Source organism: Chinchilla lanigera, unplaced genomic scaffold, assembly GCF_000276665.1.
Source record: "Chinchilla lanigera isolate Chin_1 unplaced genomic scaffold, ChiLan1.0 scaffold00094, whole genome shotgun sequence".
Classification (NCBI taxonomy): domain Eukaryota; kingdom Metazoa; phylum Chordata; class Mammalia; order Rodentia; family Chinchillidae; genus Chinchilla; species Chinchilla lanigera.
In genome coordinates this window covers 3,672,606-3,689,283 of record NW_004955495.1, presented here as the reverse complement: position 1 = coordinate 3,689,283, position 16,678 = coordinate 3,672,606, and the positions used below count along the sequence as shown (strand labels likewise).

Below are 16,678 nucleotides of genomic sequence, written 5' to 3'. Positions count from 1 at the left end.
GGAACCGAACTCACGACCTTGCGCTTGCCAGGCAGGCGCTTTGCCGCTGAGCTAAATTCCCAGCCCCTAAAAAAACTTTCTTAGGGGCTGGAGATGTAGCTCAGCAGCACAAGCACCTGCCTGGCAAGTGGGAGGTCCTGCGTTCGATTCCCAGCACCAAAAAAAAAAAAAATCTGAAAAAACTTTCTTTTCAGTTCATTAGATAATCTAGACTTAAATTTAGAATGAAACACATAATGTGTTGTTTGTTATAATAGTAAGTGTAATTTTTTTTGGTACCAGAAATCGAACTCAGGACCTTGCACTTGCCAGACAGGTGCTGTGCCACTGAGCTATACCCCTGGCCCAAATGTATTATTATAATATTTTTGTTTACTTAATTTTAAGCTTTGTGCAGTCCTGGGGATGGAATCTAGGATCTCACAAATGCTAGGCAAGCGGCCACCACTGAGCTGTGCCCTCAGCCCTGTGATACTTAATCACTGAATGTTTCGCTTTCATTTCATAGGCTGAATTGGTTGGGACCCTAGGGGGCGTCTTCTTCCTTCACTCCGTGTCACAGGTTGGGCTGCTTGCCATTAGTAACGGGAAGGTAAGTAACTTTGCCTAGGAGGAAATGTTTAATGACCCTTGGCCAACGCAAGGGTGTTTTTTTCTTGAGATACTAGGAATCGAACTCAGGAACTCATGCTTGTGAGGCAGGAGCAGGGCTTTTTTGTTAAAACTCACATATTTAGCTTTTTACTTCTGAAATTCACCTTTTCACTCATCTGTCCATTTGTATATCCATCCATCTAATCATTCATCTCTCTGTTCAACTCACCCATCTACTCTGCCCATCCACCCATCCACTGAACCATTATCTACCCATCCCATCCATTCCTCTATCCATCCATCCATCTATCCATCCATTCCTCTATCCACCCATCCACCCATTCATCTGTCCATCTGTCTGTCTGTCCATTCACTCAACCACCCACCCATCTATCCATTCATCTACCCACCTGTTTACCTACTTTTCCATCTATCCATTCATCCATTTGACCAGCCACGCACCCATCAGTCATCTATCCATCTGTCCTTCCATCTATACACTCAACCATCCATCCATCTATACGCTCAGACATCCACCCAGTCACCCATCCATCCTACCCATCAGGCATCTGTCCACCTATTCATCCATCCAGCCAGCCACCCAATCAACCACCCACCTACCTATCCAACCATCCATCCACTCGACCATTCAGTCATCTATTCACCCATTCACTCATCTGTCTATTCACTCACTTGACCACCCATCCATCCGTCCATCCACCCACCCATCCATCCATCCACCCACCCATCCACCCACCCATCTATCCATCCATCCATCCATCCATCCATCCATCCACCACCTATCCCCCAGTCCAGTCAAACATGCATGCACTCATCCATCCTTCCCCTTCCCATCAGTCATTCGTCTGTCCATCTGTTTCCCGCTTTCTCCTCTTTCCTGCGTCCATTCATCGGTCCTTCAGTTGTGAATGGAGCAATATTTATATAGTATCTGCTAGTTGCTAAGCAGTGTCATGAGTACCAGGGATAAAAAACAAATTTGGCACATGTGTCATGGATGGTGCACAAGATGATTTTAATACCCACTTCTTTTTTTTTTTTTTGTACTGGGAATCAAACTCAGGACCTTGTGCTTGCCAGGCAGGTGCTTGTGCCACTGAGCTATATCCCCAGCCCTCACAAGATGATTTTAAATCCCTCGTATCCTCTCTGGTGTGAGAACCTGAAGGTGTAAATACGAACCCAATGTATAATAGATATTTTGAAATAGGAAGTAATTGTTCAAAGGGAAAGGGGAAAGGGGACGAGTGGGAGGGAAAAGAAAAAAAGCATAAAATGGAAACAAAGCTTCATACATAAGGAGGGGAAGAGGATTGAAGAGAGGAGGGGAATGGGAAAAAAAGAGGAACTAAGATACTTCATGTCAGGTACAAATTCCCTCTGATGAATCTGATCATTATGCATATCTATATTGTACCAATAAGATTAAGTATAATAAATAAATGAATGAATCACTCAGATCAAACAGAGCTTAACGCTTCTCCTTTTTATTAGTTTGTTTTTTGAGTCAGGATCTCACTATGTTGTTCAGGCTGACCTTGAACTCACTAGGTAGCTCAGACTGACCTTGAACTCATGGTGATCCTCCTGCCTCAGCCTCCCCAGTGCCAGGAACACAGGGTTGCACCACCACACCACTGACTATAGGTTTTAATTATGTTCTCACACGGTGGTGCTGGAAGGACTCAGGCTTTGTTCTGGGGTTCTCCACAGTGAACAGACAAGAGAGGACTTGGGGAACCACGCTGTGGAGTTTGCAGCTGATGCGAGGGCCGTCATCTAGGGATTTTAAGGACAGGGATCTGCCTTGTGTGTGCAGGGAGGGACCAACGCAGGGATATTGACCTGAATGACAATCCAGGTGCACGCAGGTGTCTAAGTCCATTCTGTATTGCTGTGAGAGAATACCTCAGGGTGAGTACTTTATAAAGCAAACAGGTTTATTTCAGCTTCTGATTTTTTGAGGCTGGGAAGTCCAAACTCCGACAGCCACATCCAGTGAGTGCTCATACCGGGCCATCACACCGTGGTGTGTGTGTGTGGGGGCATTCCATGGCAGAGGCTGAATGCGTGGGCCTTGCTTGATCACAGCCTGCTTTCTTGGTCACAGCCCAGCCCCGAGAGCCCCCACTCAGTCCTTGGGGATGGGCATTAATCCCTTCCAAGGGTGACCGAATCACACCCTGAGAGGCTCCGCCCCCTCTAAACACCGTTACTTGCCCCGCCCCTGTCCACCACGTAAACTTTTGGAGGGCAAAATGCATTCAGACCACAGCAGGAGATGGATACGGGCTGCAGAGAAGGCCCGTCCTCCTCCGCACCCTGCACACAGGCTGCGGGCAGCATCCCGGCCGCCCCCGCGCCCCAGGCCAGGACTCCCCCAGGCACTGCCCAGTGTCCCCTGCGGGTAGGATCCCCGCAGTTGCAAGCAGCTGGGCCCGAGGAGGAGGTTTAAGGGCGTGCGAATGCTCAGGTCCTTTGACCCTCGGCTCCGCCGCCCTGCATCTGCACCTCTGGGGACCCGGCTACCTTTCCTCGCAGGGCATGTTCGCGTACTCCCACCACCCGCTCAACCGGAGTCTGGGGCTGGCCTTCGACTACAGCGAGACCCTCGAGGTCCTCCTGCCCCCGGGCCAGAGAGGCCTGCTGATCCTCTGGAGCCAGCGCAGCCTCCTCTCCTCCCTCAGCGCAGGTGCGCAGCCCCCTCCTGAGGTGCAGGTGTCGCCCCTCCCAGGTGGGTGGGAAACAGCCGGGAGCAGGGGTTCTGGGGCACAGACGCACCTGAAGCGAGAGAGGACCGGAGCCCGCTGTGCTCTGCCGCCGCACCGGGCCCACTCCACTTCCCACCTTGCAGGGGTCTGGTCTGTTTCCCGGTGTTTGTTGTTTTGGTGGTGGTAGTGGTGGTATGAGGGTCGAGCCCAGTGGCCTCACACCGAGCTACATCCTTGGCCCCTTTTTACTCTGAGGCAGGATCTTGTCCCTAAGTTACCTAGGCTGGGCTTGAACTTGCAACCATCCTGCCTCAGCCTCTTCAGTCACTGGGATGACGTGTGCAGCGCCACTCCTGGCTGGGGCTCCGTTTGGAGGGTGTGCACAGGTCCTCACGACCCCCGCTGTTGCCTCCTAGGTCAGATCATGGAGACCATCCAGGTGAAGAAAGGAGACCAGACTTTGCACCCCTCAATCTTTGGTGCCAACATCACCATCCACAGCATTTCTGCCTGTGCGTGTTCAACCTGTCGCAGCTTTCTGGAAACAGATATCTGGCTGATTAGCTGTTGACTGGCTGGCTCCAGCCCAGCCACAAAACCAAACCAGACCCCAGTGATCACAGAAAGTACCACAAACTGGGTGGCTTAGGACAACAGAAATTTAAGTCAAGTGTGGTAGCATATGCTTATAATCTCAGCACTCTGGGAGGCTGAGGCAGGAGGATCACAAGTTGGAGTCCTACCTGGGCAAGCTAGCAAGACCCTGTTTCAAAATGTTTTAAAACATTAAAAGGGCTGGGGATGTAGCTCAGTGCAAAGGCTCTGGGTTCAATCCCTAGTTCTACAAAGAAAAAGGAAAGGAACAACAGAAATTTGTTGTTTCACAGTCCCAGAAGCCCGACGCCTGAAGTCAAGGTGTGAGCAGGGTCTGGCTCCCTCTAAAGCCCCCGAGTGAAGGTTTCCTGGCCTCTGTCGGAACTTCGGTTGTCTACGGCCAGCTCCTCTGCTCTGTGCATCTCCCCCTTGTCTTCCCCCCTGTGTTTGTCTCTGTGTCCGGGTCCTCCCTATCTGCATGGGCCCTGCCTATCCAGCCTCCTGGCCTCACTTTAATTGGCTTACCTTGGTAACAACCCTGTTTCCAAATAGAAATGCTCCCTGACTTACAGTGGAGTTATGCCCCAGTGAACTCACTGTAAGTTTGAAATATTAAATTGAAAGTGCATTGAGCCTGTAATCTCAGCACTCAGGAGGCTGAGGCAGGAGGATCACTGCGAGTTCAGGGCCAGCCTGGACTACAAAGTGAGCTCAAGTTCAGCCTGCACTGCATAACAAGACCCTATCTCAAAAAAGGAAAAAAAAAAAAAAGAAAAGAAAGTGCATAGAGTACAACTCACCTTTGGGGTGTTCTAGTTCAGCCAAGCCAACATGAACAGGCTCAGAACAGCCCCACGAGCTCACAGTGGGACAAACTGATTTGACGGAAAGCCTCTTTTTCATTGATTGATTGACTGATGGCAGCACTGGAGACTTAACCCAAGTCCTTCACACTGAGCTACATTCCAAGCACTTTTCTATTTTTTATTTTGAGACAGGGTCTCACTAAGTTAGCCAGGCTGGGTTCAAACTTGCAGTCCTCCTTCCTCAGCCTTCCAGAGTGCTGGGATGACAGACATGTGCCACTGTGCCCGGCTAATCCCTGCCATCATATGTAATTTATTAAATACTGTACTGAAAGTGAACATCAGAACAGCTGGGCAAGAATGCTTGCATGCCATCACAAAGTAGAGAGATCATGAGTGCAAAGATCTAAGTTGAGGAAAGTCTGTAAGGTCACATTCTGAGCTCACTGGACATCAGAACCCCGGCACCGTTCAGAGTTCATTCAGTTCACTTCTTCTTCTTCTTTGTCTTTTTGAGACAGGGTCTCGCTATGCAGTTCAGGCTGGCCTTGAGCTCACTTTGTAGCCCAGGCTGGCCTCGAAAGCACAACGATCCTCCTGCCTCAGCCTCCCAAGTGCTGGGATTATAGGTATGCGCCACCACGCCCAGCTCAATTCACTTTTGAATACACAGCATCCTCGGGGTTCCTTTGTTAGTAAATTGTTGTGCTATTGCTGTTTTGTTCTACATCTTTGGGAGAACTGCAAAGAACACAGCAGTTTGGGGCAGGACTTCACTCTGAAAAGCTGGTGTTTCCCTTGTTTGCTAATCATTGCATTATACCCCGCCCCTCTATGTCCACTTATCAGTTTAAAATTAATTTACAGTTAGAGAAATTCAGTGACATGCGCTCTTTTAATGTTGCTGCTCTCTCTTGCCCCCACCACCCCTCCAGGACTGGAGGATTGAGCCTAGGGCTGTGCTACCACTGAGCTAAATCTCCAGCCTTTAAAAAAATTTTTTTTGGGGGGAGCCGGGGATATTGCTCAGCGGTACAAGCGCCTGCTTGACAAGTGCGAAGTCCCGAGTTCGATTGCCGGTACCAAAAAAAATTTTTTTTGTTTGTTTGGAGACAGGATCTCATTAAGCTTTGCAGACAGAACTTGAACTTGTATTCCTCCTGCCTCAGCCTCTCTAAGTGCTGGGACAGCAGGCATGCACCACCAGGCCCAGCCTAAAGTTTTCTTTTAGAACACTGCATGTATAGTCCCTCAACCAGATCCCCAAATTGAGATTCCTCTCCAGCTTCATCGAGCGAGCTTCAAAATTTGTAATGGAATAAATTTTGTGTGAATCTTCCAACCTGATCTAATCTTTCTACTAAGGATTGAAATGCATCATTCTCTACCCATCCTCCCTCCCATCCTGAGCCCCTGGCTTTCTAAATGACACTCTCTCTCTCTCTCTCTCTCTCTCTCTCTCTATCATTTGGGTGGTACTGGAATTTGAACCCAGGGCCTTGTACGTGCTAGGCAAGTACTTTATCACTGAGCTATATCCCTAACCTATTTTTTTTATTTTGAGACAAGATCTTACTGTTTCCCAGACTGGCTTTCAAATTTGGTGTCCTGCCTCAGCCTCCTAAGTAGCCAGAATTATTGGTGTGCCCCACTCCATTTGGCTTTTCTTTGACATTTTATTTCTGTGGGGTTTTTTTGTTTTTTTTTTTTTTTTTTTTTTTTTTTGAGATAGAGACTCACTAGTAGCCCAGGCTGGCTGAAACTCACAGCTGTCCTCCTGCCTCAGCTGGGGACGTACAAGGAGCTGGGATTATGGGCGTGTGCCACCACTCCTGGCTTCTTTGACTATTTTAGATTCCATGTAGAAGTGATATCATGCAATATTTATTTGCCCTGCTGTGACTTGCTTATTTTACCCAGCACCACACTTTCAAGGCTCATCATTTTTGTTTTATATTGAAGGATTCTATCCTTTCGAAGGCATTCCCTTGTCCGGGTGGACCATCTTTTCCTCCTCCATTCATTTGTCAACAGACATTTAGGTCATTTCCACATCTCAGGCTTTGTAAATGCCACAGTGAATGCAAGAGTCAAGATATGCAAATCAAAACCTAAGGAGAGCTGGGCATGGTGGCACAAAGCAGTCATCCTGTCTAGCGGAGAGGCTGAAGTAGGCAGACTGCAAGTCTGAGGCTAGCCTGGGCTACTCAGCAAGACCCTGCCTTGAAATTAAGAAACTGCAAGGAGCTGGGCATGTAGCTGAATGGGATAGCACTTGCCTGTCATGTGTGAGGCCCTGAGTTCCATGGAAGCATGGAAGGAAGAAAATAAAAATCCATGAGATAGCGCCTTGCACCCATTGGAATGGCTATGATCCAAAAAGAAAATCCTGAGTCCCAGTGTGTGGAGAAGTTGGAACTCTGCATTGCTGGGGGGAAAATAAAATGGTTCAGCCACTACGGAAAACAGACATTTCCTCAAAAAATTAAACATGCAACTCTCATACAACCCATTCATCCCAGTCCTAAGTACTTGCCTGAAAGAACTGCCAGTCCTGTTTTTTGCTATGGAACTATTGCGGTCTGCGGCAGCCCCCAAGCAGCTACACTAACCTCTCTCCGTTCTGAACAGTGTACATTTATAACCTCAACCCGGAAGTAGCACAGACAAAGCTGATTGGTTATACCTACCTAGGCATTGCCCAATGCGGACAGAATCTGATTAGTTGATTGCTTCTGATTGGTTGAAGCTCAGCTGTTTGCGATTGGTTGACACTCCACAGCTCATGATTGGCTGAGGCTCTCCGCTACAAAAATATAGATTCCTAGATTAGATTGTGGTTTATGTGCTAAATTAGGTTATATAATCCACAATGCAGAAATTCAAAATATACAGAGACAGCTGCTAGACAGCCCCCTCTGCTCCTTCAACCTAACATTACTCGATGTGAAACCTTTAAGAACGATTTCTTTTGGTTGGTGAAAACAACCCTCATTTCTGGTTTTGTCTGTCTTCCCTAGATGAGAATGGGCTGGCAGTGCTGACCCGGGAGGATCATCTGTATTACGGGAGTCTGGGAGTCCTGTCCGGTTCCAGTTACATAATCAAAGTAGGTGAATGTCCAAGTGTGTTTACCGCCCAATCAGTGAGGAAAAATAGTCTGTTTCGAAGTTCTTGGTCCTTTTGTCTCAAAACTAGACCTCACTGTGGTTATTAAAATAATAATGAAGACAATGTCAGCTAAAACTTTCTGAGCATTTGAAAGCAGCAAGTGTGAATCTATTGCCCATGTAGGAACCCAGAGCCTTCAGCATGCTAGGCAAGCACTCAGCCCTGAGCCACACTCCCAGTCCTGCTTAAAATATATCTTGCAGTCACTCAATGTCATTGAGCAAAGTTTGCTGATTTTTTCTTTTTTTAATAGCTGTATAGTTTTCTCTAGTGTATGTTTCTGTTTCTTTTTTGGTGGGGGGGAGGGTCTCACTATGTGGTTCAGGCTGACCTTGAACTCGCTATGAACCCCAGGCTGCCCTCGAACTCTCAGCCATCCTCCTGCCTCAGCCACCCAAGTGCTGGGATTACAGATGTGTACCACTGCACTTGGTGTCTCTTATGTATGTTTTAATTCTTTTTTTTTTTTTTTGAGACAGGGTCTCACTATATAGTCCAAGCTGGCCTTGAGCTCACTATGTAGCACAGGTTTGCCTCTAACTTGTGCTACTCCCTCTGCCTCAGCCCCCCGAGTGCTGAGTTTACAGGTGTGCACCACAAAACCCAGCCTCTTATGTATGTTTCTATTTTTATTTATTTATTTATTGGTACTGAGAATTGAACTCAGGACCTTGTGCTTGCCAGGCAGGTACTGTGCCGCTGAGCCATATCACTGGCTCCTATCATGTATGTTTTTCAAACATTCTTGTTTACTGATTAATTTCTGGGGTGCTTAATTTTGAGCCAGGACCTCATCCTTACTAGGCAAATGTTGTGCCACATTAGAAGCATTCTTCCTGCCAGGCATGGTGGCGCACACCTGTCATCCTAGCACTCTGGGAGGCTGAGGCAGGATAATCACAAATTCAAGCCCAACCTGGGCAACTTAGTGACTTAGCAAGACCCTGTCTCAAAATAAAAAAGAACTGGCAGTGTAGCTCGGCGCCCAGGCCTTGGGTTCAATGTCCAGTATCACAAAAAGAAAAGGAGGCTGGGGATCTAGCTCAGAGGCACAGTGCCTGCCTGGCAAGCGTGAGGTCCTGAGTTTGATTCCCAGTACCGGAAACAAAACAAAACAAAAAAAAAGGAGTTATTCTCCCTCTATCTGGCTGAACCCTATATCTCGAACACATAATCCTGTCCGTCTTCCCTCTGTGCTCGTGCCAGTCTCTGCTCACTGCCCGTCTCTCTCCTCTCTGTTTCTTCAGGATCAGCTTTAGCTTCCACATGTAACTGACAGTGTGCTTTACTTGTCTTTCTGTGCCTGATGGATTTCTTGTAATATAATGTCCTCAACTATTGCCTTTAATAGAATCTCATACTGTGCCCATTTGACAGATGGAAAAACTGAGGCACAGAGACACTAAGTCATTTGTGCAGGGTCATAGAGATCATAGGTGGTGTTGCTGGGGTTATCACTCATTATGCTTAATTTTATTTCCATCCTCCCTGACCCCTGGAGATTGAATTGAGGAACTTCACCCTAGGTTATTTCCCCAGTGCTTTTTTATTTTTTATTTTGAGACAGAGTCTTGCTAAGATGCTACATTGCCTAGGCTGGGCTAGAACTGGTGATTTTCCTGCCTCAGCCTCTCAGAGTACTGGAATTACAGGTGTGAGCTACCACTCCTAGCTAATGCTATTTTCAAGAGATAAAACGAAAGCTTCCTTTCCTTTCTTTGCCAAGGCCATGAAAGTCATTAGTGACTGAGCAACACGGATCCCCCAGATCTACTCCGCACAACTTACATGTGTTTCCTGCTCCCTTGGGAATCAGCTTACTTGCTGGATGTTTCTACAGCAGAACAGAATAAGCTAACTGAGACACAAACATAAGTACCATCTCATTTTGTTTTGTTTTGCTTTGTTTTTTGTTTATTTTTGAGACGGGGTCTTGCTATGTAGTCCAGGCTGGCCTTGAACTCATTATTTAACTCAGGCTGGCCTCAAACTCACTGAAATCCTCCTGCCTCAGCTTCCCCAGTGCTGGGATGATAGGTGTGTACCGCCATCCATTCCTGGCTAGAAGAGAACCGCCGTGACATGGCAGTGGCTACTGTTTTCCAAGGAGGGATTTCTTAGCCTACTCTGACTCCCCAGAGAGATCCGCACACTTTGAATAAATACATATCAAGGGCTGGGGGCGGCTCAGCATGCAGGAAGCCTGGACTCCATCACCAGCTCCATTCCATTAATTAATAAAATGTAGACCTCCAGTCATCTTCCAGGTGAGGACACCGAGTATCCATTACACATTTAATTTCCAAGAGATGAAAGAAACCAAAGAAGCTGGGTGTGGTGGCGCACGCCTGTAATCCCAGCACTCGGGAGGCTGAGGCAGGAGGACCGTTTGTGAGTTGGAGACCAGCCTGGGCTACAAAGTGAGCTCAACACCAGCCTGAGCTGCACAGCGAGACCCTGTCTCAAAAAAAAGACCAGGAAAAAAAAAAAAAAGCGTTGCTAACTCACAAACTGGACTTGCACTTTCCCGGATTGCCTTTTTCTTTCTGGTGGGGCAGGTTGTCTACCTTCTTTAACTCTGAGTCTTAGGCGAAAATTCAAACCCTCAGTAGAGTTGGGGTACCTGGGTCTCAGAAGCACTTTTCCTCTCAGTTTCCAGACCAAAAAGTTTGGTCCCCAGAGGCCGCCCTGATGTTTCTGAACCCAGGGAAACTCCAGATCCTGACCCCAATGCCTGATGCTTCGTCCCCTGCCTACGACTTCCAGCAGTGTGTGGTGAACATTCAGGAGATCCTCATGGAACCAGAACTCCACATTGAAAAGTGCAAAGTATGTGACCCGAGTATGTGGATCAACATCCAGTGTCTTTTTTTTTCAGATCTGGGGATGGCACCCTGGGCCTTGTGCATTAGAGGCCAGCACTCATCACTGAGCTGTACCCCCAGCCGTCTTTATTTTTGAGACAGCATCTCTCTAAGTAGTTCAGGCTGGCCTTGAACTCAAGGGTATCCTCCTGCCTCAGCCTCCTGATGCCAGGATGACAGGAGTATACCACCACATCCGGCTGCACACAGAGCAACATATTGAACTTACAGAAGTGACAGCCATAAGACCAGTGGGTCCCTGTGATTTGGATCAGGAGAAGGCGCCTTATACAGTTGTCAGGACAAAAGTGACTTGGGCAAGCCAGAACGTACCCAGTTGATCTCAAGCTAATATCAAAGCCATCAGGCAGCTTCCTGACCCGGGGTCCAGGTCATAGCTCCCCGCCCCGTCTCATGATTTTGTTTATCTGTAGTATTCAATGAGAATGACACAGCACCTCCAAATGACAGAGGAGAAATAGCATACCTCCCGACCTGCCAGCTGTCCCACACGCTGAGTCCACGTTTCCCAAGTCAAAGAATGAATTCTGAGGAACAACAGAGGTTAAGGGTAGGAAATTTTACTGAGGGAGAAGCAGCTCCTGCCTTAGAGGGACAGGAGGGAATCTGGAAAGCGGCCTGTCCACCAGCCCACTTCTCAGAGGAAGTTTTATACAGCAAAGTCACAAGGTCGGTACAACGCGGGTCAAAACTAGGAGGATTTCGAGTGTAGCGACTTAGGTAACGTTGCTCCAATGGGGAAGCGCATCACATAGCGAGTGCACCTGAAAGAGCAGTACCCTTTTTGGGAAGAGACGGGTCAGGAGGTCCTGGTCACCTCCCTGGGTGACTGATGCCTACTGAGACTGCTGACAGCTCCCTCGGGGCGGTGTGTAGGACACTCATTCAGTCTCTGCTGTAGAACACGAATGTGTTCTTATCTTCAGCGTTGACGCCTTCGAGGGCCCAGGCCTGTCTGACCACTGTCCTATTTCTGCCTAGCTTAGCTGGCTACAGTAAAATGATGTGGGCAGTCCTGGGAGAGGTCGGATCTGTGCTGGGTCCGGTGGCGCACACCTGCATTGACTGCACTCGGGAAGCTGAAGCAGGAGAATTTCGAGTTGGAACTCAGCCCAGGCGACTTAGTGACTTAGCAAGACCCTATCTTGAAATCAAGAAAATGAAAAGGGCTAGGGCTGGAGCTCAGTGGTGAGCACTCCTGGCTTCTATCCCCGCTACCTCCCCCAAAAAGAAAGGAAAAAAAAAAAAAAAAAAAGACAAAAAAACACAAGGAAGTGGTGACTGTAAAGGACAGGGCGGGGTGGCTCTGGAGGGGCCTCTGGGGCTCAGGGTCCGGCCAGGGTGACAGGAGCATGAGCGGAAGCCCAGGAAGCTGCGCCCGGAAGCCGGGAAGTCTCCATTCCTGGGTTCGCAGATCACTTCCGGTGCGCTGTTCACGCTCACCGGGCGTGCGTAGCTGTTTCTTCTGAGGATGCCTGTTCAGTTTTCCTGTCCTTTCCTTTGGGAGCAGGGGGCTGCGTTTTTTCATCGACCTGTTTGGTCTCCGTGATTAGATAGAGCTGATGGACGGATTCTTCGAAGGGAAGATGTACACCATGGACATGAACAGCGAGCTGGACATGATGGCCACCCTGATCCCCCGGCCGGGCATGTCCCTCATTCCGCAGGCACGTGAGTCTCCGATGCCTCTGGCGGCTGGCAGCCGGCCGCATCCTCAGCCCAGCCCCGGGCTCTGGACTCGGGCACCACCTGCAGCGAGCTGCTGCTTTCGGACGCGGGGTGGAAGCTGTTTCTAGGTCTCTCTCCAGCTTAGCCCGGCATGTGTGCTGTGGCTGTGCATCCGTTTGGCCGCCTGGCCCCCTTCCCCGCTCTTACTTCTGTGTGTGTGTGTGTGTGTAGTGGAACCCAGGGTCATGTGCATGCTAGGCAAGTGCTCTAGCACAGATACAGCCCCAGCCATTTTTATTTTTTGAGACAGTGTCTTGAAAATTGGCTTTAAGTGTGCAACCCTCCTGCTTCAGCCTACTAAGTAGCTAGGGTTACAGGATTACATGCACCATGTCAATTTGCTTTTTTTTTTTAAAGAGGCAGAATGAGCTGCCATGGTGGCACATGCCTATAATCTCAGCACTTGGGAGGTTGAGTTCGAGGCACAAGGATCACTGAAAGTTTGAGGCCAGCCTGGGCTACATAGTGAGTTCAAGACTACTGTGACCTCTATAGCGAGACCTTGTCTCAAAAAGCCAAAAAAGAAAGGGAAGAAGGAAGGAAGGGGCAGGCAGGACCTTGCTATGTTGCCCAGGCTGTCCTCAAAACTTGGGTTCAAGTGATTCTCCTGCCTCAGCCTCCTGAGTAGCTGTGATAATAGATGTGTGCTGTACTGCAGCTGGTTTTAAAAAAATCTTTTTAATTTTCGTGGTGCTGGGTGTGAACTGAGGACTTTGTGTGCTCCAGGCAAGTGCTATCCCACAAGGGCACGTATTCAACCCCAAATGAATCTTCTGTTTTGTTTGAGACAGGGTCTCACTATATAGTTCAGGCTGGCCTGGAACTCACTGTGTAGCCCAGGCTGGGCTTGAACTCATGGTGATCCTCCTGCCTCAGCCTCCTGAGTGCTGGGATGACAGGCGTGCGCCACCACGCCCGGCCCAAATGCATCTTTGTGGCCTTGTTGTATGCACAAAAAGACAGCCCAAAAGGCTCTTTTTGAAGTTCCAATTCCCCACGTGACGCCAGCCTGAAAGAAGTGTGTGCCAATGCAGCGTATCCTGAGATGCCACGTCCTTAACCCCGCCCATGCCCGGGCCAGGCACCAGGACTTCGGGGCACAGACAGGCTGCTCTGGCCCTCCCCCAGGTGACCCTGCACACCATCTCCTTCTGCAGGACTGGCCTGGGTCTCCCGCAGCCCCGGGCCATCTGCAGGGTGGGGATCTGCAGCAACATCTAGCGGGTGGATGAGGCTGGGGCCTGCTCCATCTGCACGGAGAGCGCAGTTCTCCATCTGCAGGCAGACAGGGCTCCCCAGGAGCGTCTGTCCTGACTCGGGCTGGCAGCTCTGTGACGTGTGTGTGCCGTGCCCACCCTCCCCCAGGTGATGGTGAGCAACCCCTACTCCCTGGGGCTGAAGACCACCATCCAGGAGTTCGACAACACCTATGAGGGCGGCATCCTGTACAAACTGGTGAGCGCGGCCCCAACTCAGCCGCCGCTCACACGGGGGGGCGTGGCCCCCTGCGGCCCCTCCCAGAGCGGCGCCCTCCTCCCCTCCCCCTCTCTTGCCCACAGGAGGGTGGCAAAGTGCTGAGGGGCTGGAGGGGACACGGCAGGGGGGTACGCATGCAGCCATTGTCAGCACAGGACAGCTGTGGCCTTAAAGTGTCATGTGGGAGGGACACGTCTGACCCACCTTGGGCAGGTGTGAGATCCGGAATGGCTGCGTAAACCACAGTCTCGGGTCTGAGTCAAACCAGAGGGACCACGAGGCGTGTGGCCACATGCAAGTCTAGGGGGCCGGTGGCCCAGCGGGCCTCTGCGTCACACAAGTCCCGCTGGACGTGGTCTGGCATCCCCAGGCAGCGCGCATCAGCCAGCACGGCGCTCTGGCCTGGCCTTTGTCACGTGGTTGCTAGAGACGATGGAGGCAAAGCCATGCCTTGCCGGCAGCCCCGGGAGCAATGCTGTGAGGGCGTGGAAGCCTCTGCTTGGCACCGTGGGCTTGGGGTTTCCAGAATCCTTTCCTGGGAAGAGGGAGGAATATGTGGGGTGTGGTGGTGCACACCTGTCATTCCACCACGTGGGAGGCTGAAGCAGGAGGATCGCTGAAAAAAAAAAGAAGAAGAGGAGAAGAAGGAGAAAGAGAAGGACAAGGACAAGGAGAGGAGGAGGACAAGGAGAAGTGGGGGCTAGATGACTTGGCGGTTCCTTTCAGCACTGTCCCTCTGGCACACCATCTCAATACCCCATCCTGATTTTGGAAGCACCAAGCAGAGCCCTGCTACAGGTGGTTCTCTCCCCACAGCCTGCCTTATTCTGCATTTTTTTTTTTTTTTGAGACAGTGTCTCACTGTACAGTTTAGGCTGGCCTTGAACTTGCTGTGTAGCCCAGGCTGGGCTTGAACTCTTGGTGATCCTCCTGCCTCAGCCTCCTGAGTGCTGGGATGACAGGCGGCCGCCACCACACCCGGTTCCTCTCTCCCCCTATGGTTCCACAGGACATCAAACTCAAGCAGCAGCACCACTGGGGCTGGTTCGACCCCAACTTCACCTCCAGGTGTGTGGTTGCCTGGACAGGGGAGGGCGTTTGTTGAGCCAGACCGAGTGGAAGCAGGGCTGAGATGGAGCCCCAGCTCCAGGACACTAGAAATACTTTGCAAATAGATCCCTCAAAAAATTAAACATAGGGTCGGGAATACAGCTCAGCAGCATGGTGCCTGCCTGGCAAGTGCAAGTCCTGAGTTCAATTTCTGGTTCAAAAAAAAAAAAAAAAATTAAACATAGGGCAGGGCGTGGTGGCACACGCCTGTAATCCCAGCACTCGGGAGGCTGAGGCAGGAGAATCATTGTGAATTCGAGACCAGCCTGGGCTACAAAGTGAGTTCAAGGCCAGCCTGAACTGCATAGCGAGATCCTGTCTCAAAAAGACAAAAAAACCAAACAAACATAGAATTACCACATGTAGGGTCCAGCAATCCCACTTGTGAGTGTCCACCCCAAATAATTGAAAGGAGGGTCTCAAAGAGATCTATGCACCATGTTCATGGTGGCACAGTTCATAGTAGCAAAGGAAGGAAATGACCGCCTGTTCCTGGACAGATGTGTGGACACACAATGTGGTCTGTCACACGGTGGAATATTACATAGCCACAAAGGGAATGCAGTGCCGATGCCTGCTACAATTTGGTGAGCCTGGAGGACACTGCGCTCAGGGAACTGAGCCACACACAGAGGGATACGCAATGCGGGGTCCTTTCCCAGGTGGCCCAGCATCGGCGGATCCACAGAGACAGGAAGGAGGGCAGTGGTGCGGGCTGGGGCAGGGGTGGGGAGGTCACGTTTCGTGGGATCAGAGTTTCAGTTTGGGAAGATGGAAAGCTTGGAGGTGGGTGGCGGCGGCAGCTGTGCAGCTGTCATGCACTTAACGACCTTGAAGTGAACACTGACGGATAGCTGACGTGCGCCAGCTGCGGTGAACACATCTGTCAGCCCTGAGCTCGGGCAAGCTGAGGCAGGTGGATCACAGTCCAGATGGTTCAGTTTAACACTTTAGTAAGATCCTGACTCAAAATGAAAGATAAGAAAGGCTGGGGAGGGGCTGGGGATTTAGCTCAGCGGCACAGCGCCTGCCTGGCAAGCGCAAGGTCGTGAGTTCAGTTCCTGGTACTGGAAAAAAAAACAAAACAAAAAAAACAACAACAAAAAAGAAGGGCTGGGGATGTAGCTCTGTGCAAAGGTGGGTGGATGAGTAGATGGATGGCTGGATGGATGTGTGGGTGGATGGCTGGATGGATGTGTGGGTGGATGGATGGGTGGATGGATGGATGTGTGGGTGGATGGATGGGTGGATGGATGTGTGGGTGGGTGGATGGATGGATGTGTGGGTGGGTGGATGGATGTGTGGGTGGATGGATGGATGGGTGGGTGGATGGATGGATGGATGTTTGGGTGGGTGGATGGAAGTGTGGGTGGATGGATGGATGGATGTGTGGGTGGATGGATGTGTGGGTGGATGGATGTGTAGGTGGATGGATGTGTGGGTGGATGGATGGATGTGTGGGTGGATGGATGGATGTGTGGATGGATGGATGGATGATGGTGTGTGGGTGGATGGATGTGTGGGTGGGTGGATGGATGGATGTGTGGGTGGATGGATGGATGTGTGGGTGGATGTGTGGATG

General features: G+C 50.1%; 1 protein-coding gene across 1 annotated transcript in view; it reads left to right on the top strand.

The window, feature by feature from the left end:
- The window catches only part of Catsperd (catsper channel auxiliary subunit delta), a gene marked incomplete in the record, with an annotated part of 47,718 nt that overhangs the window by 22,312 nt on the left and 8,728 nt on the right, over window positions 1-16,678 (top strand). The window contains 8 exon segments of the mRNA XM_005406146.2: window positions 509-592; window positions 3,157-3,307; window positions 3,743-3,838; window positions 7,747-7,835; window positions 10,550-10,726; window positions 12,336-12,449; window positions 13,876-13,965; window positions 14,996-15,054. Of these exon segments, the coding sequence (XP_005406203.2) occupies window positions 509-592; window positions 3,157-3,307; window positions 3,743-3,838; window positions 7,747-7,835; window positions 10,550-10,726; window positions 12,336-12,449; window positions 13,876-13,965; window positions 14,996-15,054 (860 nt within the window).